At 67.3% G+C, this 26118-nt stretch overlaps 11 protein-coding genes across 11 annotated transcripts; 6 read left to right on the forward strand and 5 right to left on the reverse strand.

Moving 5' to 3' along the window:
* Positions 1–352: 352 nt before the first annotated feature.
* FA09DRAFT_256129 (hypothetical protein) lies at positions 353–1306 on the reverse strand. The gene has a single exon (XM_025739717.1). The coding sequence runs from the start codon at positions 942–944 to the stop codon at positions 414–416; it is 531 nt and encodes a 176-aa protein (XP_025599147.1). The 5' UTR covers positions 945–1306; the 3' UTR covers positions 353–413.
* Positions 689–2848, forward strand: FA09DRAFT_257055 (hypothetical protein). Its single transcript, XM_025739720.1, has 6 exons — positions 689–1258; positions 1319–1713; positions 1806–1822; positions 1925–1987; positions 2042–2574; positions 2693–2848. Exons 1-5 carry the CDS (start codon positions 960–962, stop codon positions 2555–2557), a joined length of 1290 nt encoding a protein of 429 aa, XP_025599148.1. The 5' UTR covers positions 689–959; the 3' UTR covers positions 2558–2574; positions 2693–2848.
* On the forward strand, positions 2676–4080 carry FA09DRAFT_296395 (hypothetical protein; the record flags this gene model as incomplete). The annotated part of the gene is made up of 2 exons (XM_025740164.1): positions 2676–3084; positions 3137–4080. Coding segments are annotated over 2 exons (1353 nt in total), but the record flags the coding sequence as incomplete, so codon positions are not given.
* A 955-nt stretch (positions 4081–5035) lies between these two features.
* Positions 5036–6073, reverse strand: FA09DRAFT_257237 (hypothetical protein). The gene has a single exon (XM_025739721.1). It carries the CDS (start codon positions 5719–5721, stop codon positions 5095–5097), a length of 627 nt encoding a protein of 208 aa, XP_025599150.1. The 5' UTR covers positions 5722–6073; the 3' UTR covers positions 5036–5094.
* Positions 6074–6554: 481 nt separating this feature from the next.
* On the forward strand, positions 6555–8412 carry FA09DRAFT_334022 (DUF747-domain-containing protein; the record flags this gene model as incomplete). Its single annotated transcript, XM_025743713.1, has 4 exons — positions 6555–6683; positions 6739–7982; positions 8037–8178; positions 8233–8412. 4 exons carry the CDS (start codon positions 6555–6557, stop codon positions 8410–8412), a joined length of 1695 nt encoding a protein of 564 aa, XP_025599151.1.
* A 59-nt stretch (positions 8413–8471) lies between these two features.
* On the reverse strand, positions 8472–9863 carry FA09DRAFT_329353 (hypothetical protein). Its single transcript, XM_025742148.1, has 3 exons — positions 9310–9863; positions 9062–9213; positions 8472–9006 (listed from the first exon to the last, which is right to left on the reverse strand). The coding sequence occupies exons 1-3, from the start codon at positions 9690–9692 to the stop codon at positions 8492–8494; spliced, it is 1050 nt and encodes a 349-aa protein (XP_025599152.1). The 5' UTR covers positions 9693–9863; the 3' UTR covers positions 8472–8491.
* A 1182-nt stretch (positions 9864–11045) lies between these two features.
* Positions 11046–13384, forward strand: FA09DRAFT_307182 (hypothetical protein). Its single transcript, XM_025740554.1, has 9 exons — positions 11046–11584; positions 11644–11668; positions 11727–11817; positions 11876–12077; positions 12133–12215; positions 12280–12718; positions 12774–12805; positions 12862–12971; positions 13030–13384. Exons 1-9 carry the CDS (start codon positions 11165–11167, stop codon positions 13152–13154), a joined length of 1527 nt encoding a protein of 508 aa, XP_025599153.1. The 5' UTR covers positions 11046–11164; the 3' UTR covers positions 13155–13384.
* Positions 13372–14642, reverse strand: FA09DRAFT_317677 (Metallo-dependent phosphatase; the record flags this gene model as incomplete). Its single annotated transcript, XM_025740884.1, has 4 exons — positions 14617–14642; positions 14371–14546; positions 13591–14125; positions 13372–13535 (listed from the first exon to the last, which is right to left on the reverse strand). Exons 1-4 carry the CDS (start codon positions 14633–14635, stop codon positions 13372–13374), a joined length of 894 nt encoding a protein of 297 aa, XP_025599154.1. The 5' UTR covers positions 14636–14642.
* Positions 14643–14987: 345 nt separating this feature from the next.
* FA09DRAFT_296615 (hypothetical protein) lies at positions 14988–18854 on the forward strand (the record flags this gene model as incomplete). The annotated part of the gene is made up of 17 exons (XM_025740177.1): positions 14988–15406; positions 15474–15477; positions 15544–15755; positions 15884–15991; positions 16042–16112; positions 16166–16252; positions 16305–16846; positions 16895–16984; positions 17039–17143; positions 17196–17234; positions 17287–17361; positions 17415–17619; positions 17675–17747; positions 17800–17974; positions 18025–18254; positions 18304–18463; positions 18513–18854. The coding sequence occupies 17 exons, from the start codon at positions 14988–14990 to the stop codon at positions 18852–18854; spliced, it is 2937 nt and encodes a 978-aa protein (XP_025599155.1).
* On the reverse strand, positions 18680–20969 carry FA09DRAFT_257501 (hypothetical protein). The gene is made up of 4 exons (XM_025739723.1): positions 20719–20969; positions 19767–20620; positions 19180–19713; positions 18680–19120 (listed from the first exon to the last, which is right to left on the reverse strand). The coding sequence occupies exons 2-4, from the start codon at positions 20604–20606 to the stop codon at positions 18899–18901; spliced, it is 1596 nt and encodes a 531-aa protein (XP_025599156.1). The 5' UTR covers positions 20607–20620; positions 20719–20969; the 3' UTR covers positions 18680–18898.
* Positions 20970–22178: 1209 nt separating this feature from the next.
* On the forward strand, positions 22179–25243 carry FA09DRAFT_360028 (hypothetical protein). The gene is made up of 3 exons (XM_025745188.1): positions 22179–22551; positions 22602–23440; positions 23493–25243. Exons 1-3 carry the CDS (start codon positions 22353–22355, stop codon positions 25155–25157), a joined length of 2703 nt encoding a protein of 900 aa, XP_025599157.1. The 5' UTR covers positions 22179–22352; the 3' UTR covers positions 25158–25243.
* Positions 25244–26118: the final 875 nt, after the last annotated feature.

Raw genomic sequence — 26118 nt, forward strand, 5'->3', positions numbered from 1 at the left:
GAGCACAGCCCCGTCAACGCTGCTGTCGGCCATCGCTGCGCCTCCTCGTGGGGAGCTTTTGCGGCCAAAATCACGACATGTACCTGCTCGACACTCTCGTGCCCTCACTGTCCCCTTTTGTGTGCTTTTCTCGGCGTCGAGGAGCTGCAAGAGATCCGTCAGCTCCAGCCTTCGGCCCCCTCGCTGCCGGCCCGCAGCGAGATGATCCGCGAGATGAGCCCCGCCCTTGGCGTTCTCGTGCTCGCTCTCACGCACTCGCGACCCCTGCCTATATTTGGCTGCCTCCGTAGCGCCGGAGAGTGGCCCGGCCATGACTCGCTGGAGGGCGAGGGCCGCCATGCAGATGCTGTGGATGCTGCGACCCGCGCTGGACGCTGCGCTGTGCGGATGCCGCTGCTGACAGGCGCCGCGGCTTAAGTCCGAAGGCGCGGATTCCGCCGCTCACACGCCGCCGGCTCACCAGTTCCGCACCGCCGCATGCGCTGTGCTGCGGAGTCGGGCTGCATCGTGGCTGCGCGATGCCTGAGATCTGCCTTTTCGGCCCCGTGGCCGCTGAGGTGAAGACATGACTCCTCTCGAGGAACGCCGAGCATGCGCTGGGCTGCGTGCGCTGCGTCTGCGAGAAGGAGAGGCTGCACTGCCGACCCAGGCCTGCCGCCGTTGCCGCAGACGAGAGGGGCCAAAGTGGGCCGCGGGCCGCGGCACTTCGCTGGGCCGCGCGGATCGACGGGGTGAGGTGAGATGCGCGGCGAGGTGCGCGCACCGCCCGCTGCCCTCGTGCTGCATCCTGCCTCCGCAGCCACTCTCAGGCCGTGCCTGCTCTGCCGGCCCGTCCGGTCTGGCGGAGCACCGAGTGTCCAGATAGCGTCCTTCTTTTGGGCTCCCGCGCAGTCAAAGCGAGGAACGAGGTGCTGCGAGAGAGCGCCGCGGCGCGCGCGCAGCATGAAAGACGCCGCGTCATGCTGCTGCTGCTGACCTCCCGAGACCTCGCGCTCGCGCTCAATCAGATCCTGTCGCCCGCACCCTTGTTTCTTCCTCACCCCCACCACCTCCTCACCCCGCCCTACCCCGCATTTCCCGACCGCACACTCCAGTCCCACCCCTGTCGTTCGCCCTCTGCGGCAGAAGCAGCACCCCCTTCGCTCTCGCCTCTCCGACGCTACTCCGACGGCGCCGCGTCAGAACACGCCGCGCGCGCTCGCCCTTCGCAGCTGCCCGCCATGCAGCAGCCGCACGACGGCAACTATGGCTACGGCACGTACATGCCGCTCGATCGCCAGTTCGAGCACGGCAGCAGTGCGCAGCCCGGCTTCGGCAGCCCCAGCATGGGCATGTACCCCAACGGACAGCAGCAGGCCAGCCCGCTGGGCGCGTACAGCTTCCCGGCCGCGCCTGTAGACTTCTACGGCGCCGGCGGCAGCAGCAACGGCGGCCCCTCGGCGCCGTACATGCCTCAGTCGTCCTCGTCGCAGTCTCCTGTGTATCCGTCGAACGGGCGCCCGCTCGCCTCTCCCGAGCAAGGGTCGACTGACGGCAACGGCTCGCCCACGGCGCCGAAGCCGTCGGCGGCGAAGCGCAGCAGCGGCGCCAAGAAGAAGAGCAGCAAGGCGTCGGCAGCTGACGCTGCAGCGGCGGCAGCAGCAGCTCAGGCAGAGGAAGAGCACGACGATGAGGCGGACGGCAAGCGCCGGCGGGTGCAGCGAGCCTGCGACAGTGAGTACTGCTGCACGCAGAGTGCATGGGCCTCTGGACACGTGTCAGCTGGCCAGACTCGCGCTTTCGTGGCTGACGAGATGCTCACTCAGGCTGTCGCAAGAAGAAGGTGCGGTGCAATGGCCTTGCGCCGGGCGAGACGACCTGCGCCAACTGGTGAGGCTAGCGCTGCGCATGAGCACGGGCGGGTGCTGACGTATGTGCCTCGCAGTGCGACGTACGGGCACGAGTGTACCTTTGTGGATGCAGCAAAACGCCGCGCTCCGCCTCGCAGGTGCGTGCAGTGCACTGCTCTGCTTGCCGCCCGTCTGACGCCTCCTTGCGACAGCTACTGCGACGCGCTCGAGGCGCGCATGGAGCGCATGGAGCAGGTGCTTGCTCAGCTCGCGCCGGGTGTCGACTTCACCGACCGCATCGGTCCGATGCCCCGCCTGCCGGGCGAGGAAGGCGACGAGAAGCCGGCCTCGGCGGGAGTGCAGCCACAAGGCGCCATACTGCCCGTCTCCGTCGCACTTGGCGCCCGAGACGCAAGCGCAGGGCCACGAGACCCTGCCGCGGCGCGCGCGCTCAACGGGCTCAAGAGCGAGGACGAGGACGACGAGGACGAAGAGGAGAACGAGGACATCGCATACATCTCGCAGCAGTTCACCCCGGCATCCAACAGATCGCGCACCGGCACCGCGCTGCAGGTGGACTCCTGCCCGGCGATCAGCATCGCGTCCGGACCGCTCAGCTGGGCCGACGCCAAGTTCATCGGCCGCGGCGGACAGGTCGGGCCGAACGGCGCCCCCGTGTCGGACGGCAGCGCCTTTCTCGGCAAGGCGTCGGACTTCCACCTCATTGAGCTGCTCGACCGCATCAGTCTCGACGAGGGCCGGCGCCGCGGCAGCACAAGCGGCGGCAATGGCGCGCTGCGCAAGGCGTTCGCGCTGGAAGAGATGGGCGTCACGTCTCGCCGCCGCATGTTCGAGATCGTCAGCCTTCAAAACGATGCGAACTGGAACGAGACGGACGAGGACCTCTTCTGGCCAGAGCCCGACCTCGAGGCGCGGCTCATCGACGCCTACTTTGCGCGGCCGCACCACGACTTCCCAGTGGTCAACGAGCTGCAGTTCCGCAAGGACCACGCGGGGCCTCCTGGCAGAGAGCGTCAGATCCAGCACGTGGCGCTCGCTCTCGGCATCTTCGCCGTCGCCAGTCGCTACGTCGACGACCCGCGCGTGTGCTTCGAGGAGGAGGAGAGACTCAACGGGCAGACGGCGCACACTGCAGGCGTGCAGTGGTGGCTCACACAGCGCCGCATCGGCATGCGGCTGTGGGGCGGCAACATGGGCGCAAGGCATGCGCAGCACATCATCCTCAACGTGATCTGTGAGTGTACCCGGTCTCTCGCTTGGTAGCAGCACTGACCTCGGCACCACAGTCATGCTGGGCACGTCGATGGCCAACTCGTACGCCTGGGCACTGCTTGCGGTTGCCGTGCGCCTCCTTCAGGATGCGGGCGCGCACCGCAACATCACTGGCCAGCGCCTCGGCTACTCGCTCGAGACGCAGGAGACGCACCGCCGTCTGTGGTGGGCCGTCTACTCGCTGGACCGCGAGTTCGGCGCCGGACTCGGCCGCCCGGTCTGCATCCAGGACGAGGACTTCGACGTCCTCGAGCCGATGGCCGTCGACGATGAGGTGCTCATGAGGAGCTCTGAGCTCGGCACCACTCCCGAGCAGCCGGCCGGCGTGCCATCCGCCTTCGGCTACTTCCTCTGCTCGATCCGTCTGGATCAGATCATCGGCCGCACGCTGCGCACAATCTACGCCATCGGCAAGGCAAAGGTGCAGCGCGGCTTCGTCGGCCGCCAGTGGGATCAGTTCATCGTGGCAGAGATCGACTCTGCGCTCAATAAGTGGCTCGACACGGTGCCGTCTCACCTGCGCTACGATCCGCGCGAGCCAAACAGCGAGTGGCTGCTGCAGTCCAGTCTCTTGCATACGAAGTACTACCACAGCCAGATCCTCGTGCACCGCCCATTCATCCCCGGCCCGAGCGCCAAGCCTTCGCTCAACTTCCCCTCGCTCGCCATCTGCACCAACGCCGCGCGCTCCACCAGCCACATCCTCTACAACCTGCTCAAGCGCGACCTGCACAACCAGGGCGGTCTGCAGGTCTCGTTCCGCGCCTTCTCGGCAGGCTGCGTCCTGCTGCTGGTCGTCTGGGCAGCGAAGCGCAGCGGAGCGCACGCCTCGACGTCAGCGATGGCGGACGTGCGCCGCTGCCTCGATGTGCTGCATGGATGCGAGAAGCACTGGGCTATCGCATGCAAGCAGTCTGACCTGATGGAGCGTCTCATCAAGGTCTCCGAGCTGCCTGTGCCGCTCGAGCGCGGCATCAAGCGTGCGCACAACGAGAACAGCGAGGAGGGCCCGGACTTTGGCGACATCGACGCCGTGCGCCGCAAGCTCTCTCCGAACGGGGCGCCGCGCCGCGCGCAGAACAGCTCGAGCAGCTCGCTGGTCGAGCACCCGCTGCCGCTGTCCACCAGCGAGCTCGTCGATGCCTTCAGCGACACGCAGTCTGCCGGCAGCACGCCTTCGCGCACGCAGGACCCGACCTTCCACCACGGCGACCAAGCATCGGCGCAGCAGCAGTCGCAGATGATGTTCAACGGCAACGGCGCGCAGCACTTTGCGCCGCCGAACTCGTCCGACGCGAACGGCCAGCTCACGGGCAACCAGATCAACCGCATGTTCGGCCAGACGCCCGGCGGCAGCGGCCAGATGGACTTCTCGCTGCCGAGCGCGGCGGACCTGACGCCCATGCTCGGCACGGGCCAGGGCGCCTTTGCAGGCCCCGGCGGCAGCGGCTCGGCGGCGCCGGGCATGTTCGACGACCCCTTCGACACGCTCTTTGCGCAGCAGCACCTCTGGGCCGACGGTGAGCTGCTCTGCCATGCATGGTGCCTTTGAGGGCTCGCTGACGCTCATGCTTGCAGAATGGTCGATGCCCGACGTGCCCGGCATGGGCTTCTGAGAGACCCCTGATCCGCTCGCTATGTCTTTTATTCCTGACTCGACTTTCCACTCTCACTACCGGCTGGCCGCCGGGCGTCGGCCGCCCGTCACGGCTGTACCATACCTTCCACCTCTCCTCGTCACGATATCTGCTGGCCTGCGTAATGGCAGATGATGATACTGCCGCGGTGCCGCCTTCTGCGAGTTGAGAGCCTGCTGATGAGGCCTGTCACCTTCGGCAGCGTGAGGCGGATCCTAGGGCGCTCGGATGCGGGGCGTGAGGCGGCAAAGGCGCTTCTGCACCCGCTGCTGAGCCGCAGCGAGGGCCGCCTCCACCTGCACGCCTTCGCGCCGCTCTCCATCCACCTCACCACCTCACCCGCGCCCTGTCCTCTGCCAGCGCCCTCGCGCCTGCTTGCAACGCAGCAGCAGCGCTGCAGCTGATGTCATCAGACCCGCAGCGCGCTGCTCATCCGACGGCCGGCCCGTCCAGTCCTCGCACGCCCGGCTCGCGCGGCAGCCAGGATGCTCAGCAGCAGGTCGGGGATGTGTCGCCTCGCACGGCGGTGACAGCGACATCCGCAGCCGGTGCGGCCCACGGTGCGGAGACAACACCGGCCGCTGAAGGAGCGTCAGAGCCAGCGCATCATCCGCGACGGCGCTCGGTGTCTCCTGATCCCGCAGCGCGCCCTCACAGAGCGGGCGTGCAGAACGGCCGCGAGGGGCCTGTGCTCGACACCGAGCACGACGACGCGGATGAGATGTGGGAGGATGAGCTGAGCTCAGAGGATGAGGAGGCGGCGGATGAGACCTGGCACGAAGGTTCGTCATCAGGGGACAGCGCCTCGGGTTCCCGGAGTGACGGCCGGCAGCGGAACGGCTACCGCGACGCTCTGCACCAGTACCGCAACAGTCGGCGCGCACTGATGCGCAGCGAGAGCTCCAGCCTCGACGGGAGCCAGGAGCTCGACGGCGAATATACTGGCTCGAGCGCCGATACATATGTGCCAGGGGACATCTTGGATAGCGACGACGCCACGTCGACTATCCACGCGAGCTCAGACCGCGGCCCGTCGTGGACGAGCGAGGGCGACTGGTCGTACTCTGAAGCCAGCTCGGTTGGCACCACGCCGCCACATCGGACACGCCTGCTCAAGCGCGGCCGCTCGCGCGACAGGACTGCCTCTCCAGGCCTGCAGCTGCCGCTCGATCCGTACGCCCGATCAGCAGAGGCTGCAGACGAGGCGGCTCCAGTGGGCCGGGCGCACGACGTGCTGTTGTCTCCGCTGCACCCGCACGACGAGCAGGACCGCCTGCGACCGACGCGTCCGGCTCTGCCGCAAAAGCGTTCATCTGAGAACGCTCGCAGTCCACACTTGCAGACGAACGGTCGCCTACAGCCAATCACTCCGCCGGATTACGCATCGCGGTCTCGCAGTCCGCGCTCAGCTAGACGGCAGAGAGGCGCCACGTCCAGCGGAGACGACACAGAAGGCTACGCAAGCGACTCGCCTCGCACGCCCACGGCAGAGCGTCGCCCTTCGCGACTTGAGGACGTCGAGGTCCTACACCTGCACGTGGATGAGACGCCATCGCCGACAGGCTCGGTGCGGCGTCGCGGCTCGGCGCAGAGCGGGAGAAGGCAGTCGGTCAGCCAGCAGCTTGACTCCTCCTCTCGCCGCGAAAGCTTGTCGTCCCCAGCCCACATCTCGTCCTCTCCTAGAAGCCGCGACAACAACGGGCCAGCCTCGAGCTCGAGTCGGCGTTCCTCGTCGGACCACTCTCAGCGGAGCCCGGTCGACGACCACAACGACGGCAGCGCGGAGCAGGAGCAGATGGCGCAGCCCAGCAGTCTCTGGGACTATCTGCGTGAAGAGGTGCTGGCGACCGACTTTGACAGCACGCAGGAGATGAAGTGGGAGCGCGTGACGAACTTCATCGCCATTCCCTTCTGGATGGAGAAGGTGCGCATGGTCCGTGGCCCATGGACCGCTCTTGCTGACCCGCCGTGCTGCGCAGATCATCGGCTTTGGCTTTGTCGTCTGCCTCGATTCGTTCCTGTACACCTTCACGATCCTGCCGCTGCGCTTCGCCGTGGCGCTGTTCACCTTGGTCCGGCATAATGTGGTCTGGGCGCTCGGCGGCCAGAGGCGGCACCTGCACTCCTCGCACAAGTGCGATCTGCTCAAGACGGCGCTCATCGTGCTCTCGTGCACGATTCTGTCGCGCATCACCGACGCGAGCAAGATGTACCACAGCGTGCGCGGCCAGGACGTTGTCAAGCTCAGCGTGATCTTCAACGTGCTTGAGATCGCCGACCGCCTCTGCTGCAGCTTCGGCCAGGACCTGCTCGACAGCCTCTTCTCGCGCATCACTCTGGCGCGGCGGAAAGACGGGCGGCAGCCATACCTGCGCCCCGCAGGCTTCTTCCTGCTGTCGCTGGCGTACGTGCTTGCGCACACCTTTGTGCTGTTCTACCAGCTCGTCACGCTCAACGTTGCCATCAACTCGTACGACAATGCGCTGCTCACGCTGCTGCTCTCGAACCAGTTCGTCGAGATCAAGGGCAGCGTGTTCAAGAAGTTCGAGAAGGAGAACCTTTTCCAGCTGACGTGCGCGGACATCGTCGAGCGCTTCCAGCTCACGCTCATGCTCTCGGCGATCGGCATGCGCAACCTCATCGAGGTCGCGGGCATCACGGCGAGCATCGACGGCGGCACCGGCCCGTTGCCGACGAGCTTCACCGTGTTTCCCAGCTTCAACACGCTCGAGACGGTCATCGCGCCTGTCGCCATCGTGCTCGCGTCGGAGTGCATCGTCGACTGGCTGAAGCATGCCTTCATCACGAAGTTCAACCACATCCGCCCGGCCGTGTACGGCCGCTTCATGGACGTCCTCTGCCGCGACCTGGTCGTCGCAGGCCCGGCCACGGGACGCTCCTCGTCGTCCGGCACGCGCAAGCACACCTTCGTCGACCAGAGCCCGCTCGTTGCGCGGCGTCTCGGCTTTGCGGCGCTCCCGCTCGCCTGTCTACTCGTACGCATCACGATGCAGATCCTCGGCATGCTCCGCGATACCAGCCACTACGACGAGTGCGCCGCGCCGTACCGCCCACCGGCGCGCTTCACCATGGGCCACGGCGTCGCGCAGTTCTTTGCTGCGATCCTCGGCGCTCGCGACCCCGAGAGCGCGGTGAACCACGCCGCCGAGGTGGTGGTGCGCAGCGCAGCGTGGATCCTGACAGGGCTAGTGACCTGGGTCTTGTGAGTGCGCTGGACATCGGCTGGAGGCCTCACACTAACGACACCAACTCGCAGCCTCGTTGGCCTGAAGCTCATCCTCGGCACCAATCTGGTGAGCTTCGCCTCGCACCGCTACGCCACGATGCAGCAGCGCGAGCGCGAGGAGGAGCTCAACGCCCGCGACCGCGCGCCCATTGGAGTGGACCGCGACGAGAAGGTGCGTGCCGTGCGTCACCAGCTGGCCGTCTCACTGCTGACCTCCGTGCTACAGGCGTACGACGCCAAGATCGCGGAGCTCGTCAACCACAAGGAAGACGACGCCACGCGCATCGGGCTGCACGGCCAGCAGGACCCGGGTGCCGCGGGCCAGGACAGCAAGAAGAAGGCCGGCCCCATCGGCTCGCTCATGGACGTCAGCCGCTACTCGATGATCAAGAGCCGCATCTGGTAGCGGCTGCCGCTCGCTTCGCGGCGTCGCTGCCTCCAATCGCCGGCAAGAGCGAGTCCTGCAGGCTGCGGACATCTATAGATTACTGCTGCTTCTTCTGCGCACGCCGCTGTGCGAGCGTGGCGCTCGGGCTCGGAATCGACTTGCGCCCGCCCACTTTTGTGCTGCTGCTACCGCCGAAGACGCTGGTGGCCTTGGGCGACACGTAGCTTACTGCGTCGTGCAGCTTTGCCGAGGCCAGGATGGCGAAGAGCATCAGGCCCACGAGGATGCGCGCCTCTCGCGCGGGCAGGTACGCCGTCTCCTTGACGGCGCCAAAGGCTGCAGGCGAGGCTTCCTCGATGCGCAGCAGGGCGCGGCCGAGGCTGAGCGGCGCCGTGAAGATGGGTGCCGGGCTCTGCTTGCTGGCCCACGAGGAGAAGCCCTGCGAGAGCGAGGCGAAGCCCTTGGGCGAGGTCATCGCAGCGAAGAGGGCCGCGACGAGCGCACTCGACCAGATGTCGGGCTGCAGCAGCAGAGACGGACGCTGTAGCCACGACGGCACGCGCCAACCCCAGTGCGGCGTGTCGAGGCCGAGCAGGCCTATCAGCAGCGGGGCTGCAGAGAGGCACGTCAGGCGCCTGGTGTGCGATCTGATCTCGGCTGCACTCACTGCCACCGCCGATAAGGAAGCCGATGAGCACGGTCGCAAAGCCGCTCGACGCGATGGCCGGGTCGGGGTGGCTGCGCACGGCCTGCACGCCCAGCACTGCGATGCCCTCTGACCGGCAGAGGGCGTCGACGGCCGAGCAGTAGAGGTGAATCCTGAGGACGAGCGCGTCAGCGGCGCGCCACCAGCATCGGCGAAGCATGCTGCCTCGTCCAAGGCCTCTGCCGTGCCTTGCGAATCGCACCACTCACGCCAGAGCTCCGCCACGCGTCTTCTGCGCCTCGAGCAGTCTCCCGCCCATGCCCGTCACATCGAGCAACACATGCACCGCCGAGTAGAGCACGATCGTGCGCGGCGCCAGCAGGATGGGGTTGGGCTTGCTGAGCAGCACGCAGACGACGGAGAGGCTGCCGAAGAGCAGCAGCAGGTTGAGCGCCGTCGAGACGAGCAGCGAGGGCCGCGCCTTCTGGCCCACGGAGCGGGCGCCGATGGAGCAGCGCACGGCGTGCGCGACAGTCAGCGGCGCCAGCAGCACGTACGAGCCGCGCGGCACGGCCAGCGCCTCGGCGTGGCTGGCGAGCAGCGCGAGGAGCGGCGACCGCAGCGCGGCGGGCCCAATGTCTGCCAGCGGCATGTTGAGAAGGTGTGGGAGATGGAAAGGACGTCGGCGCGAGAGCGAGATTCGACATCGGCCGCAGCAGCGCGCTCGGGACTCGGCAGTCCTCTCGCGCTCGCCGCCGGCCGCAACCCAAACCGCTCGCAGCACCGTCCAACTGCCAACGAGGATTCAGCAATGAACAGCGTGTAATGACGGCGAGGACGAGCAAGTTCTGAGCAGACGAGACGACGAGACGACCGCGAGCAGGCCACGTCCGATCGGGCGGCTCGGCGCGAAGACGGGCCGAGCGTGGGGACGCCCCGAGTGACCGGCTCGCCCGCCTTTCGCCGCAGCTGCAGGCCCTCACGCGTCAAGGCTCGGCATCGGCCTGGCGTCACCTTGGCGAGGTCGGCCAGACCTGCCGATCATCCCTGCGGCTGCGCTGAGCGGCTTGCGCTGCTTCTGCCACGGCATGTGTCATGGGAGGAGCACATGGGGCCGCGGCGGAACTCGGCTTCGTCCGCAGCGCCGACTTTCCACGCGCTCTCCTCACCCTCCACGGCGGGGCTCCTCGCAGGCGAGCGCATCAGCCGCTGCGCCGGAGTTTCGGCCTGACTCCGACGCACCTTCGCAAGCGCAGCACGCTCTCTTCTCCGTGAACGGTGCCGACTTGCTCTGGGCCGCACCCATGCCGGTGCCGCAGCTGCAGCTGCAGGCGTGGGCTCGACTCACCTGCGCTGCGCATGACCGCCGGGCGCTGCCGGCGAGGTTCGGGCATGCGGAGTGGCCGCCATCTCTTGCGGCGCCGAGAGCCATCGCCGAGCAGTTCGCGAGCGTCGTGCTGGTGGCCGCGCGTGCCCCGTGCGCGCGTGAGAAGAAAGCAGGGATGCGCACACTGGCGGCGTGCCGAGACGCCGCGGCTGCGTCATGGCGCCGCTGCGCTCGTATGCTGTACCCCGCACCTGCCGCGGCAGAGCAGCGAGAGAGCAGAGGCAGCCCTCACGCCGCAGCCGCAGCCGTCAAATCTTCCAGCCCTGCAGCTGGCGGAGCAGCGCTCGGCCTGCATGCTGGGCTGTGAGTCGGTGCGGGCGCTGGCTTGACGGCGGGGGACCCGGCTTGGTGACAGCCAGGCGTGGCCCGCCGTTGAGCCGCCGCAGTCAGGCACCCGCGGCTGCGAGACCGGGCTGCTGTGCTGCATGCTGCAAAGCGCTCTCTTTGCAGCCCGGCACGGGACCTGTGCTCGGCCCGACTCCACTCGCTCTGACTCTGCCTCTCTCCGCAAGGCAGCCGCAGCGCTGCGCTGCGAGCGAGGCAACCGCGACGCGAGGCGCGCCGCCGAGTTCACTTCCGCCGCCCCGCGCCCTTCCTTCCCTCCATCACCCCGGACTCGCCCCGCGTAGCCCTCCATCCACCACACCCCTCGTCCGCAGCCATGCAGGCGATCACTGACAAGCTCAAGGGCACGACGGCGCGTGAGTGGGCAGTGCGCGCTGTGGCAGCGGCTGGGCATGCGAGATGCGCACCTCCACCTGAGAGCGCGCCGGCTTGCGGCGCGCAAGTGTCGCTCACGGCACACACAGCATGCTCACACACACGCCCTGCCAGAGGCCCTCGGCCAGCGCCAGTACAACAGCTGGGGCATGCCGCTCTTCCACACGGACCCGCTGCTCGACCTCGCGCGCAAGGCGGGCTTCAAGGTCGTCGAGTACGACCTGCCGCCCTATCCGCTCGTCACCGCCGGCTGGCAGGCGCTCTCGACGCTCGGCTTCATGGTCGGCACCACGGTGCTCTCCTATGTGCTCTACTACACCGTCGGCAAGACGTACGCGGCGCGCGTCGGCTGCGTCGGCCTCGTCTCGGCCATTCTGCTCGCCTGGCCCGTGTTCGCGGGCCGCTCGGGCTGCATGATGCTCGACTTCTGGCGCCCGGTGCGTGCTGTGTGAAGCATCGCCCTGGTGCACGTACTAACGCATGAGCTTGTGTGCAGGCTCTGGGCTTCCGCTCTGCACTGCGTGAGTCGAGACGTAGCCACAGGCCACGCAGCGCAGTCTCACCGCCCTGCCCATCCAGTCGTCTACGACATCTTCTGCATCCGCACGCGCGAGGAGGTCGACAACTGGAGCTTCGCGCGCTTTTTCTGCGGCCTCTGGGCCTTCCCGATGTGCGTGCATGCGCACGCGCGGCGTGGCTGCGTAGCTGACGGCGTGCACGCTCCGCAGGGAGGAGGAGGACATCGCTGAGCGCGAGAAGCGCGAGGGCTTCAAGCGCAACGCGCGCTGGGAGAACATGAAGGGCTACCCGAAGGTCTTCATTGAGGGCATCATCTTCCTTGGCACGCTCTACATCCTGCCGCCGTACGCGATCGCGCAGACGATGAGCCAGCTGCAGTACCACCTGTACTGCGACGCCATGGGCATCTCGGTGAGCGCAGCTGCGGGCTCGCCGCAAGAGCGCGATGCTGACTGCCGCACGCCAGATCCTGATGGCGCTGGCGCTCTTCGGCGACGGCCTGCTCAAGGGCATGGGCATCATCCTTGGCATTGAGATGCAGGACATGTTGTGCGTACCCGCTGCGGCCCGTGCGCCGCGCTGTCCTGTTCACGCTGACGCTTCTCCGCCCTAGCGAGTCGCCGCTGAGCACGATCAACATCCGCCTCTTCTGGTCGCACTGGAACCGCGCCATCGCCGCGGTGTTCCACCGCGTCATCTTTGCGGGCGGCAAGAAGAAGGCTGCCAGCAAGCAGAAGGCCGCCGCGAGCAAGCGCGTCGCGCAGCTCGCGCAGGAGAAGCGCAGCCACCTCGACCACCTCTCCGAGACCGAGGCCGAGACGAGCCGCACGGACGACGAGGACGGCGGCGCCCGCGCGCGCAAGAGCGGCCTCAAGATGACGTCGAGCAAGCAGGCCGAGGCGCCCAAGAAGAGCTCCGCCGCCAGCAAGCCGCCGGCGAAGAAGTCGAGCTTCCTGCCCAAGGCGGCCGCTGCCATCGTGACCTTTGGCATGAGCGGCATCTTCCACGAGCACATCACGTACAACACGATGGGCATCGCAGACGGCCTCAACGTGAGTCAGGCGGGCGCCTCAGCGGCGGCCAGTGCTCACGCTGCCCTTGCCGCAGTTCCTCTTCTTCCTCGCCAACGGTGTTGCTACGTGGGTAGCGTACGTGCGCTGCACCGCTGTGCCTGTCTGACATCTCTGCCCCGCAGCGTCGCCTCGACCTGGTTCCGCCGCACCTACCCCGAGCTGAACGCCAAGATCCCGACGCTGGTGGCCGTGCTGATGCTGCACACCTTCTTCCTCGCCGTGATCCCGCTGTGTGAGTGGCCCCGCCGGCTGCAAGCGCCGCCTCGCTCACGCGCTGACCCCCGCCGCAGTCTGCACGGTCTTCATCAAGAGCGAGTTCTTCATCCAGATGGAGTCGCTCAAGTGGCACCTGCTGCCCGTCGCCAACGCCAAGCGCGGCGCCTTCATCTACCTCTTCGGCCAGCCGCCGAAGTAATTATCCCCCCTCTGCTCCGCCGAGCCGAGCCGCGACGCCCCGCAGCTGCTGCCGTGCAGAGGCAGCCCGAACCCGCAAATTACCCCTCTTCCTTCTCCGCTCCCTCTTTGGTGCACCATCTACGCCCACCTGCTCTCTTGTCTCCTCATTCCCCTTGCCATGCACAGCACTGTGCCTCACGCATCTGATCCGCGAAATGGGTATTGCTGGTCGCCGGCTAGTAGCGCACGCCGATGCCCGCCTCGTACGCCGTCCCTGTGCCGTTGGCCGGCGCGGCCGTCGAGTCCATGCGCTTCCGGTACTCGATCTTCTCGACCTTGACGTCGCCGTCGATGAGCTGGTAGACGTACGTCACCACGACGGCGCCCTGGATGTCGAGCACTGCGCCGGCGAGGCGTGAGCACCGGCGTGGCACACCGCTGCTCAGGACACTCACATGCGAAGCTCGGCACCGGTCCAGCGGCCGCCTTGGGCTCTGCCGGCGGCGCAGCGGGTGTGGCCGCATCCTTCTTCTCTTCTGCCTTCGCCGCGCCCGTCGCAGCAGCGGTGGCCTTGGTGTCCTCCTTTGCCGGTGCATCCTTCGCGCTGCCTGACCCCTTGGCATCTGCATCACTCGCCTCTGCCTTGGCTGCCGGCGCCTCGGCGCTCTTCTCGTCCTTGGCAGCGCCCTCCTTCTTCTTTGCATCTGCCTCCGCCTTCTCCGCCTCCGCCGCCTCATCAGCCGCGTCGCGGATCGGCCAAACGGCGCTCCATGCGCCTGTCGCGCTGCCGGGGTTGACGAAGAAGCGCCCGCCGCTCTCAAAGGCCTCGAAGCGGTGCGTGTGCCCGCTCAGCAGGATGTCGGCGTCCATCGCCCGTGCCAGCCCCGCGAGCGCATCTGCATCGCCTGCTGGCACTACCTGGTGACCATGCAGCACGCCGATCCGCAGCGGTGGGTGGTGTAGCAGGAGCGAGGTCGGAAAGTGTGGGTTCTGCGGCAGCAGTGACGGCAAGTCAGCAGTCCGTTGCCTTTGACCGGGTCGCCAGGCCTAGTGCGGAACACCACTGCTTCTCTGCAGCACAAGAGCGATAGCGTTTGCCAGCGTCGGCGCTGTGGTGCGCGGCGTGCACCACCTCGAAGCCGCGGCATGCCTCGCCCACTCTTCCCATCTCCTCAACCCGCGACTCGGCTCTCCAGGCCACGCCGGGCGTCATCCTCCTCGCGATGCGCACTCACCTCGTCATAGTCGCCGCGCACCACGTGCACATCGCCCGCGACGGTGCGCAGGTAGTCGTACGTCTCCTTGTCACACACGTTGCCGGTGCAGATGATCTGCTGGATCTTGCCGGGCACGAGGAGCTTGCGGAACTTGGCCGGCAAGTCGTGTGCGCGGAAGGGCAGATGCAGATCGCCTGGCAGCGCTCGCATCAGCAAAAGGGACTGCCGCGATCGATCGCGGACCGAGCGTGGACAGCGACGCACCAATGACCAGCACAAGCATGATGAGAGAGAGGGGAGTGGCAGTCGTGAAGCAGGGCTGCGCGCACGGACGCGCCGCGCCTGAGCTGCACAGCCGCCGCGCGCCAGTGGGCCACGCTACGCCGCGCCCGGCTGCGGCCTGCCTCCCGACCGCCATCATCCTCCCGCTGCGCTCGCTCGGCCACTACGCTGTCGCTGCTCTCTCGCTCCCCTCTGCCCCTGACAGCCGCAGTATGCAATCCGAACGCGAGTCCCGCGCGGGCCCGTCTCGCCCGCCCGCGCTGCCCGAAGCTCTGTCTGCCTTCCGCATCCCCAGTCTGCCCAGCCTGCACGCTGCGTCGTCTGCCAGCCGCACCGGCGTGCCCTCGTCGCGTATGGCTCCTTCCGAGCACCCTCGAGCCTCGGCTCTGTCTGACGGCCGCGCGGCTGGCCAGCCTGCCTCGCGTCCCATCTCTGCCGCGCGCTCTCTGGCGAGCTCCAGCTCGGCGAATGCCGGGCCATTGCTGAAGCGCAGGGTGGACAGTAATGACTCTTCGTCGACGTCGCTGCTCGCTCCTCGGAACAAGCGCCCCGGCTCTGCCAGGGCCTCGACGGCGACGCGACCCGTCACCGGCAACAGCGCGCGTCCCACAACGGCCCGGCCCACCACCGCTGCCTCCACACTCGGCGGCCTGCCGGCCAATGCGTGGATCTGCGCCGTGCTGGAGAACAGAGGCACCGGCAGAGAGGTCGGCATCGCCATGATGGAGAAGGAGACTGGGCACTGCATCCTGACCCAGGCAAGCTTGTCGCTGTTGCCTGCCTCAGGTGCCCTTGCTCACGCCCGTCGCTGCCGCCGCTCATGTATGCCTCTCGTTGAGCACAGTTTGCCGACACACAAGTGATGCTGGTGGCTGCAGACGACGCCGTGCTTGACTGACCCTTTCCCAGACCTACGTGAAGACAGTGCATCATCTCACCTTGCACTCGCCCGCGGCGATCCTGGCACCGGCCACCGCCGTCTCGTCGATCGACAAGCCTGACCCGCAGCAGCGCGGCAAGGCACACGAGAGCTCCGTGCTGGTGCGCACGCTCGAGGACAGCTTCAGCCTCGACGTCGTGCCGATCAATCGCAGAGACTGGGATTCGGAGGAAGGCGGTGCGTTTCTATGCTCGCTCTTCCTACAAGCTCTCCTCACACTGCAGCAGGACGCATGCTGGACAAGCTGCTCGTCTCCGACACGCCTGACCTCAGCACGGAGGGAGACTTCGACATGCGCCACGGAAGCAGCCACGCCGGACGCTCGGAGATTCACGGCGAGGCGACGACCCGGAGCGCGATCCTGACCGCCATCGGCGACCGCTACTACGCTCTTAGCGCCGCCTGTGCCCTCTTCAAGTGCGTCGCCGCACTGAAAGCGCTCCGTTTGGACGCTGACGCGACATCAGGTATCTCGAGCGCATCAACAACCGCGCATTCGCCTCGCGCTCGCTGCGCATTCGTTATGCGGCGCCCGAAGGTGAGTCAGAGTCCAAGCTGACGGGGTTTCGTGGGCTCATGCCGAGCGGCCAGGCACCATCCTAATCAACACCGAGTGTGCGCGCAACCTCGAGCTCGTGTCCAATTCGATCGAGCGCAAGTCGAAGAACTCGCTACTCGGTGGGTCGAGGACCAGCAGCGCATCGATACGAGAGCTGACGTGCGTTTGCAGGAGTGCTCGATCACACCCGCACGCCCATGGCGGCGCGTCTGCTCACAATGAACCTGCTGGCGCCAATGACGGACCAGAGCGCCATCCAGTCCCGCCTCGACGCCATTACGGAGATCGTCGGCGAAGAGGAGCGCTCCTTCGCGCTGCGGGAGAGCATGGCGCCGCTCGGCAACTCCAAGGTCGATCTCGACAAGCTCATCAACCAGCTCCTGGCGCCTGAGCCGCGTGTTGGCGCCGGCGAGCCGTCCCGCACGGAGAACAAGATCGGCCAGCTGCTGAGTCTCGACAGCACGCTGAAGAGCCTTGGCCCTGTGCGCGCTGCCCTGAGCGGCGCACGCTCTGGCCTGCTTAGAGCTATCCGCGCATTCATCTCGGGCAACTCGCAGCTCGACGAGATCATGGACCTGTGCGCGGACAGCATCAACCCTGACCTCTTCTTGAGCGGCGGCAGCAAGTCGCTCAGCTCGCGCAATGCGCGCCTGTATGCGATCAAGGCGGCACACTCTCCGCTGCTGGACGTCGCGCGCGAGACGTACAAGGAGGTGCGTCGGAAGCGTGCAACTCATACGCCCTCGCTGATCTCGCTGCAGAACATGGGCGACATACACGACCTGGCGCGCAGGTACTCAGAGAGCTACAAGCTCGACGTGAGCCTTAAGTCTGCGGCGACTGGATTCTCTGTACGTGACGTGAGCCTCTGGCCCGAATGTCACTGACAGACATCGCAGTTCGAGCTGTCAGGCGCCGAGAGCATCGCCCAGCGGGACCTCCCCTCCGAGTTTACCAACGTGTTGCCGACCAAGAACGGCAAGTCGTTGACGTTCTCCTCGCTTCCTCTGGTACGGCCAGCGTCGTGCCTGATCTGAACCAGAGCTGAGCGACGTGTCGCAGAAAAAGTGCAATCAGAGACTCAACGACTCGCTCAACGAGGTGAGGCTGCGGCGCAGAGGCCCGGGAGCTATCCATCTGACGAGCCTCGCAGGTCTTGCTGCTGTCTGCTGGGCTCGTCGAGGATCTAAGGGAGCAGATCGTGATGCGCGTCGCTGGTCTGTACAAGGTGTGTCTCAAGGCGATTCACACACTCGGCCGCGACTAAGCGCCGCTTCTCAGGCCTCCGAAGCGGTCGCGCTTCTGGACATGCTCGTGTCGCTGGCGCACAATGTTCAGCCGCATCGGCTCGTCCGTCCCGAGTTCACTGGCGCACTGGCCATCAAAGGCGGCCGGCATCCCATCCTCGACGTCAAGATCCGCGGCGGCGCGGTGCCGAACGATGCATACGTCGCAGGCGGCCAGTCCTTCTTCCTCATCACGGGTCGTGAGCCATAGCAGCATCTCCCGCACCCACCGCGCGACTGACTGCTGCACTCAAGCCAATCATTCGGGGAAGACAACGTATCTGCGTCAGATTGCCATGCTGCAGATCATGGCTAGCATTGGCTCCTTGTGCGTCTTTCGGTCGTGGTGCGTCAAGCTTTGCTGATAAGCAGGCTTGCAGCGTGCCCGCCGACTACGCGTCCTTCATTCCGGATCTCGAATGCATCCTCACGCGACTGTCGAACGACGACGACCAGGAGGCGAACCTAAGCACCTTCGCCAACGAGATGCGCGCGGCCTCGTTCGTCCTGTCGCTCGCCAGCAAGCGCAGTCTTGTCTTGATCGACGAGCTAGGCGTGAGTCTCAGCGCTGCCTGCGCGGCTGTATGCTCACATCCCGTTCTCAGCGCGGCACCTCGCCGCAAGACGGCATCGGCATCGCCCAGGCCATCAGCGAGGAGCTCATCGCGATCGAGGCGCCGACCTTCTTCGCCACGCACTTCCAGGCGCTGCCAACGACGCTGGCCCATCTGCCGGGCGTCTCGTCGCAGCACCTCGCGGTTGGCTACGACTCGAAGGTCCGGGACGACTTCAATCTCGTCTTCCACCACCGCCTCACGTCGGGAGCATGCAAGGAGTGAGCGGCCGCTTCATGCGCTGCCCTCATCACGCTCACGCTGCATCAGGCCACACTACGGCATCGCAATGGCGCGATCGTGCTGCCTGCCTCCACGGCTGCTCGAGCGTGCGACAGAGATGGCGGAGCTTCTCGAGCACGACGAGACTGCTGCTGCTGCCCGCCAACAGAGCAGCAAGGTTCTGTTGCGCCGCAACGAAGTGCTGAGGGTGCGTCAGCGCTGCGCCGGCTGTCTCCAGGCTGACGTGCGCCACACAGCTGCAAGCCCAGCTGTCGCAAGCAGTGCGCCACTGCACGCTGCCGGACATGCGTCCCTTCCTGTTCAGCATCCAGGCGAGTCGCACGACTGCATCGCGGTGCGCACGTCTGACGCGTGACTCGCAGCGAGACTTCGTGTCCGCCATGACTGCTGCGTATGCAGAGGATGAGGAGATGGCCGACGGCCAGGACGCATCTGCACGCCTCGCACGCGAGCACGAAGCAGCGCAGGTCACCGACGACGCATACGTCTCCGAGAGCATTGTGGACGATGGGCACGTCTCAGAGAGCATCGTCGAGGACGACTCGCAGGAGCACTCTGACGCGATCGACGACGACTAAGCGACGCAGCGGCAACGCATATGGTATCGTTCCTCGTTGGTATGTCAGCGTGCTCCGCTGAAGACGGCGATGCCAGCATCGGCGGGCCGTGCGATGATCTGCGCGCCGCCCGGCCGCATGGGAGCCGAGTCGGCCCCTCTGCTGGCCGGCCGCGTGAGGGAGAAGGAGCGCCGACGAGGTGTTGGCAGCTGGTTCTCGTCTGAAGAGCTGGCCCCTGTGTCGGCGTCGCCGTTGTTGGACCGTCCGAAGCGTCGCCAAGACGAGGGCTGACGAGAGAGTGCAGAGTCAGCAAAGCGCGAGGCAGCCTCATACTGCACTGGCTCACCTTCGACCGCTTCGCCTTGCCGGGCGAGCTGGACAGCGACGTGTCGGAGACTAGTTGATGCGCGCGGCTGAGCGAAGGCGATGCTGAGGGCGCCCGAATGACGAGGCCGTCGCGCGCATCGCTCGTGACGATCGACTCGCTCGTCTTGGAGTGGCTCATCGGCCGCGCCGTGGCAGCCGAGTCTCGCCGCTCGTCATCTCGCGAGCCTGGCTCGAGGTAGTTGCCGTCATCGCTGCTGTCGGCATCATCTTGGCCGTGACCGGCAGCGGAAGATCCAGCAGGCACGTCCGTGATCGACTGGCAGCTCATGGGCACGTCGGCCATCGTGAGGCGCGCCTGTGGCACGCGCGCGCTGTGCTCGGAGGTTGTGCGGACGCTTGCACCGCCCGGGCGCGGCACCGCGACAGCAGCGGAGTCGTTGAGCGGAGGCAGCGGGAGCGTTTGCCGCAGGCTCTCTGCATTCAGATCGAGGCGCTCGCGCAGCACCTTCGACTCGCGCACCTGTCCCTCGGGCGGCGGCGACGCCCATCGTCGCTGCGAGCCTGTGTCAACGCAGCACTTCTAGGACGGCAACTGCGCAGACTCACACCGAGGTTCCGGATGCGCTCTGCCTCCTGCGAGTCCGAAGAGCTGGTCATGCTCTCTGGTGCCGCCTCGCCCCGTGGCCGCCAAAACGTGTCTGCCCGCTCCTCCTTGCGCTTCTTCTTCGAGCCTGACGCTGCGAGCTTGCCAGTCGGCCAGCCGCCGCCTTGCACCACGGCGCCGTAGCCGTCAACGACAGTCGGCTGTAGCCCAAGGCCGGGCTTCAGCAGCGGCGAATTCTCCTTGTCCTTCGTGGAGAAGGCTCGCCGCAGACGCTGGAACGGCTCCTTTGTGCCTTCGCTGCGATTGTTGTCGGCGCCGCTTTCCTTCCGCCGCTTAGTTTGCGGACTTGCTGCTGCTGCCGGCAATGGGGCTGATATCTCGGGCCGCGCGCGAGCCAGCTCGGCCACAGCACTCCCGGTGAGAGGCTGTGCGTCGGCCTCGAGGTCATCGACTTGCTCCCGCGGCGCCATCATGTTCGACGGATTCTCGGCACCCAGCGCCCGATCGATGATGGACCTGCACATGCCGACGAAGCCGCCCTGCTTCGCGGGCTTATTCCGCCGGAAGCCGCCCAGACGACGCGCAAACGGACTTGGCGAGCGAGGCGGCGCTGCGTTGCTCTCGCTTCCCTGAGCCCCTTCGATCTCGACGAAGCCGAGCTCCTCGAGCTCAGCGCGGCGACGCGCCTCGGACCGTTCGCCGCCGTCGAGCACGTCGAGCGCGCCAAAGAGCGAGGCGACGCCGAGGGAGAGCCGACTGAGGCCCTTGCCGACGCGCTGCATGCCTGTTGGACCTCGGTCGTCCGACGCTGGCGGCGCGCCCTCGCTCGCCTCGCGGATCATGAGGCTGAGCCACTCTGGCTCCTCCTCGACGGTAATGTAGCTGCGCAGATACCGCTCCAGCACAGCAGACTGCAGCGTCGGCTCTGCGAGGGCGAAGTCGTCGAGGCGAAGCCATCTGGGATGCCGCGGCTTGGCGCCGGCAGCACCGGCGATGCGCGGCTGGTAGGCTATCCATACCTCGGCGGGCTGCGCGGCGAGCATGATGCGCTCGCCGACAGTGCGCAGGCTCTGCCACGAGCCGCGCCGAGTGCGAGCGGCGCGCCCGCTGCGCGTCTCGGGGTCCCAGCGCGAGCGGCTGATCGGAATGTCGAGCTCGAGAATGTGTGCCAGGCTCGTCGACGAGAGAGTCTTGAGCGACGAGGGCGGCAGGCTGAACGTGCGAGTCACATCGTTGCGACTGCGAGGCAGTCAGCACTGCCGCGCCTTCTCCCTCACTGATCTGACTCACTGCGCCGCGATGTTCAGATAGCCCTGGATCGGCTCTGAGCCGTGCCTGCCGAGACTGGTGTTGCTGTTCGCGCCGAGCAGCATGCCGCTGACGCGGAAGTTGGCGTCGCGCGGCCCGCTGGAGACCTTGCGAGGCGGCGGCGGCGGGGGCCGGATGCCGCCCGTGGTGCTCCTGATCGACGGGCCCGTCGAGGCGCGCGAGGCCTCGCCGGAGGCATCGTCCGAGTAGAAACTAGGCGAGACGGCGCGCGGACACGTCGTGTCGCCGTCGTCGCTGAAGCGCGAGACTTGCGTGTACTCCTCGTCCAGCAGCAGCGGGCTGGAGGCGGCGTCGTGCATCGCGCTCTGCAGCTCGAGGTCCAGGCCAGGCAGCTTGGGCGGCACCGGCGGCGCGCGGCGTGACGGCCCGGCGCCCTCGGCGGCGCTGATGAAGGGGTTGGCGGCCGCGGCCGGCGGCGCTGCCATGCTGGCCGAGTGATGAGGGTGGTGTTGAGGAGGAAAGGACGGAGCGGCGCTGTCGCCGAGCAATGAATGCCCTTGTCGCCGCCGCCGGGCCCCGGCGCTGCCCCTCAGCGGACAAAGGCAGCGGCGTGCGGCCTCTGATGCTGTCGCTGCCTCGGAGTCCAGACCAGCTGGATCTGGCGCTAGCCGCAGCGGAGAGACGCCATCCTGCGCCAGGCATGCCCCTCGCTGCGGCTGCTGCAGCACCACGCCAGACGCTAGACCAACACCTCTCGCGGCACCGGGCGCTGCAGCTCTCGCCGCGTCGTGAGGCGGTGCAGCAACACACGCGTCCCTCGCACGCGACGCGCGGCCCCGTCAAGCCGCCGCTCAGCGCTGCACTGCCCCTCTCTTGCCACCTCGCATCCCATCTAGGCAGGCGTCGGCACGGCGGAGCTCGCTTGCAGCGCCTCGGCATGCGCTGCGATGACGCCGAGCAGCCCTGAGCGGGCAATGAGGTGTCCCATCCATTGGGCGGCGCCTAAGGGCAGGTGTGATGGCTTACGTAAGGCGCCCGCCGGTCCGGCGGAGCGGCGATCAGCGCCGGCCGCCGAGCCGGCACCGGCGGCGCAGGGACCGGCGCTCCTTGGCGCGGCGTGTGGGGAGGGCCTTTTCACGGCTCCGCGTCTCCTCTCCGTGACCTCGCAAAGGTGGAGTGTGCCGGCTCTGCGTCTTCCACACCTGCGCTGCTGCCTTGCGTCGCTTCCCTCTCACCACACCGAGCTTCGCTCGCGGCATCCTACACCTCGCCGCGCGGCGTCACTCGCACCCCACCCGCCGCCGCTCCTCCTGCTAGCCATGGGCGGCCAGCGAGCTGCCGATGCCATCGCGGCACGCCAGAGCGACCTGGCCCGCTCGCACGCCACGCATGCGCCAGACATCGAGGCGCTGCAGCAGGCGGCGCGCGAGCAGCTGCCGCCGGCGCTCGAGGCCGAGCTGGGCGAGGAGCTGGGCGAGCGCGAGCAGGCCGAGTGCGACGGCTTCATCGACGACCGCGGTGAGTGCCAGCACAGCGGGAGCCAGGGGGGCACTCTGACACCTCTCTAGCCACCGTGTTCCGCTTCTTCCGCCGCTCGCGCTACTCGGAGAGTGCCGCGCTGAAGCTCATGACCGAGTCGCTGCTCTGGCGGCTGCGCACCGACCTCGCCTCGCTCTCGCTCTCGTCGCTGCACCCGATCTACGTCGACCCGCCGGCCGCGCGGCCGCCACTCTTCTGGGCGCACCCGCGCTTCGTCGACCGCTACGGGCGCCCCTGCGGCGTCATCTCGCTGCGCTCCCTCGAGCGCGCCAACAGCAACTCGCTCGACGAGTGCCGCGAGTACATCGTCGCCTGCATGGAGTCGGTGCGCCGCCATCTCGCGCACGTGTATGCGCGCGAGTCGGCCGCCCGCGATGGCAAGGAGGGTGCAGAGGGCGCGCCGCCGCCATTCCAGATGGTCATTGCCATCTCGCTGCTCTCGTCGGGCATGGCGAATCTCGAGATGGAGCTGCTGCCGTTCCTGCTCGACCTGCTCAAGAACCACTTTCCCGGCATGGTCGGCGCCGTGTACGTGCTGCACTACGGCTGGGTGCATGCCGGCATGTGGGGCCTCGCAAAGCGCGTGCTGCCCGAGCAGGCTCTCTCGCGCATCTTCTTTCCCTCGAACAAGGAGCTCGCCGAGGAGCACTTCGACCCCTCCGCGCTGCCTGCCGAGTTTGGCGGTGACTGGGAGGTTGAGCTCACCGAGGGCACCAACGAGATGATGCGCAAGTACGCCAAGCCGGCGCGCTCTGCTAGCGGGCCACCTGGCAGCCCGCCGCTGCATGCGACGCGCGAACGGCCGGCCCTGAGCCGGACGGGCAGCTTCGAGAGCGCGCTGGACGAGTATCACAGCGTGGCGCCCTCGGTACGTCGCATGTTGCGCGTGACATGCCCGCCAGCTGACATCCTCTCTACAGCCCTGGGCATCTCGCGCAGTGACTCCGCGCCCGTCTGGACCTCCCACGCCATCGTCCGAGCCCATTGGCTTCTCCATGTCTCCCGCCGCCGGACACCTGCAGATGACGCCAAAGGCAGCGCGCAAGCTGCAGCACCTGCACATGACGCAGAGCGCGCGCGATGCCACGCCGACGGCCTCGGGCTCGCGCTCGCGCACCATCTCCGAGAGCGCCGGAGTGTCGCCGAGCATGACGCCAGGTGCATCCGCTGCGACGTCGCCGACGATCCGGCAGAAGCGGCTGCGCTCGTCGAGCGGCGCGAGTGCGCCCTGGGCCCCACCTGGCGCACCGACCCAGCGCCGCCGCGCGCGCAACGTGCACTTTGGCACGTCGCCGCACGAGTCGCCTGCCGCCTCGCGCTCGCACTCTCCTGTGCGCAGAGTCGGCTCACTGCGCGACTTTCGACTCTCGCTGCCCGGCTCGACGCCAGGCGAGGGCGTGGATCCTCTTCGCGCCGAGAGTCCCGACTCGGACCACAGCGACAGCAAGGTCACCGAGACGACGAAGCCGCGCGACACGCGCGCCAAGCTCGGCTTCTTTGCGCGCTGGCGCAGCGGCAGCCATGGGCAGCAGGCGGCTGAGGAGGACAAGGCGCGGACATATCGCGAGCAGCTGCGCTCGCAGCAGGCGCAACAGGCCGAGGGCAGCCTCGGTGAGGCCTCCGTTGCCGTCATACAGGGCACCTCTGAGGCATCGCCTCGCTCGGCCATTGACGAGGAGATCGAGCGTGGCCCGAGCTCGCCGAAGCTGCAGGTTCCGTTCATCGAGGAGCCGCCGCTCAGCGCCGGCATTGGCGCTGGGCGCTTCCTCTCGCGGCGCACGCGCAAGTACGAGCGCCTGCCGGGCGTCGTATCGCCGTACAACGCCAGCAATCCCTTCTGGGGCTACCCTGCGTACGCGATGAACAACAGCGCCGCCGCAGCTGGTCCCAGCGGCAGGCCGGACGTCAATGCGCTTGGCATCGAGGTGAGCCAGGGCGCTGCCGGTGAGGTGCCGCAGCGCTTCGACCTCACAACCGGCCATGCTCGCCACCTGCACGCGCGCCGACGCAAGCGCGACCTGATGCGCACGCTGGCGTACCTCTTCGTGCTGCGTCTTCTTTCGGCGCACCGCTCTGTGCGCGCCCGCTTCATTCGTCTCTATCACGCCGTCGTGGGCCTGCTGGCGCTCGGCAGCCGCGGCGAGGCCGAGGAAGGCTCGCGGCGTTGGCAGGAGGCTGAGCGACGCTACGAGCGATTGCGCAACGCCGGCTTGCGCGGCGAGACGGAGACGATGGTGCGCATGCAGCAGCAGCGTGCTCTCGAGGAGCGCAAGCGCCTGCAGGGCAAGCCCATCGCTACGCTGCCGCAGAAGCGCTGGCTCCTTCTGGTCGCCGTGCTGCTTGTTGTGCTGCGCCGCAGCACTCGCGAACGCGCGTGGCGTGCCGCTGCAGCCACGACGCACAGCGCACATGCTCTGCTGCGTCTCTCGGCGAGCAAGACGGCTCAGCTCTCATCCTCTGCGCCCCTGGCCTCTGCCCAGGCAGCCATCCGCAGCCCGCGCTCCGTCGCAGCCGCAGCCGCTGCAGCGCCGACGTTCACCGGCTTGCATTTGCGCCAGCGTCTGGGCCTCGTTTCTTCCTCTTAGCCTCCCATCCTTCTCATGCAACTTGTGCCCTATCATCCATCATACTTGTACACCTCCTCATGCATCCGTCCAATGCGCAAGCAACTGTCATCTTGCGTCTGCCTGTGTCGTGACCCCTCTCATGGGGCGCCTTGTTCTCTCTCGCTTTATTGATTGGCAACGCCCGTAAGCTCTCTCCTCATGATCCGCGGATCGCGATGGCGATCAACGCTCGAGCACCATCCTCCCGCTCCGCCGAGGTATGTGCGCTATTCTGCTCAATCGTTGCTTCGAGAAAGAATGCTACTCATCCGAGATAGCGGCTCGAGCGACACCCAAGGGACGGCATCGCGGCTCCGAGGCCATTGTCACGCGAGTCGCGAGGCGGAGCCGCAGATGGAGCACTTTACGGCGCAGCGCCAGATCGAGGCCCACTTGAGAGTCAATGCGTCGGTGGCGCTTTCTCCATCACAAGAAGAGGGGACTGGCGAGGAGCAGCGAGTGGCCCCGGGGCGGACGCAGGCGGCGAGTGTGTGCAGTGACGATGCGAGATGGCCGGCGAACAAGGCGCCCCATCGGGCGTGCCGGGTGCGCGCCTGCCAAGTCCGAGCGCTTCGCTCTTGCCCTCGCTGCTCTGGCGCACGCGATGCCTCCGCACCCGCATCCGACGGCGCCTCTCTGAATGCAAGCGGCGTGCGCTTAGCCTCTGCGCTCACTCCTACTCTGCCACGAGTCAGAGTGCCATCTGCGAGAGCGCGGAGCCTCGCTCGAGGCGTGACCGCGGCCGTTGGTGCGGCTCGGGCGCTTTCCCGGTGCGGCGGCCGATGGCCTGCTGCGGTGGCCGCGGCTGTGCTCCCCTGCGGGCTGCCCGCGCGCGAGGCGGACCAAGCCCCTGCGGCTCGATTTGGCAGGCCGGCGGCGGCGCAGCAGCAGCGGAGATGAGCGTCTGCGATTGAGGGGGGCATTGCAGCGGCCCCTCGAA

This window comes from Tilletiopsis washingtonensis, assembly GCF_003144115.1.
Source record: "Tilletiopsis washingtonensis strain MCA 4186 unplaced genomic scaffold FA09scaffold_8, whole genome shotgun sequence".
In the NCBI taxonomy this organism is placed as follows: domain Eukaryota; kingdom Fungi; phylum Basidiomycota; class Exobasidiomycetes; order Entylomatales; genus Tilletiopsis; species Tilletiopsis washingtonensis.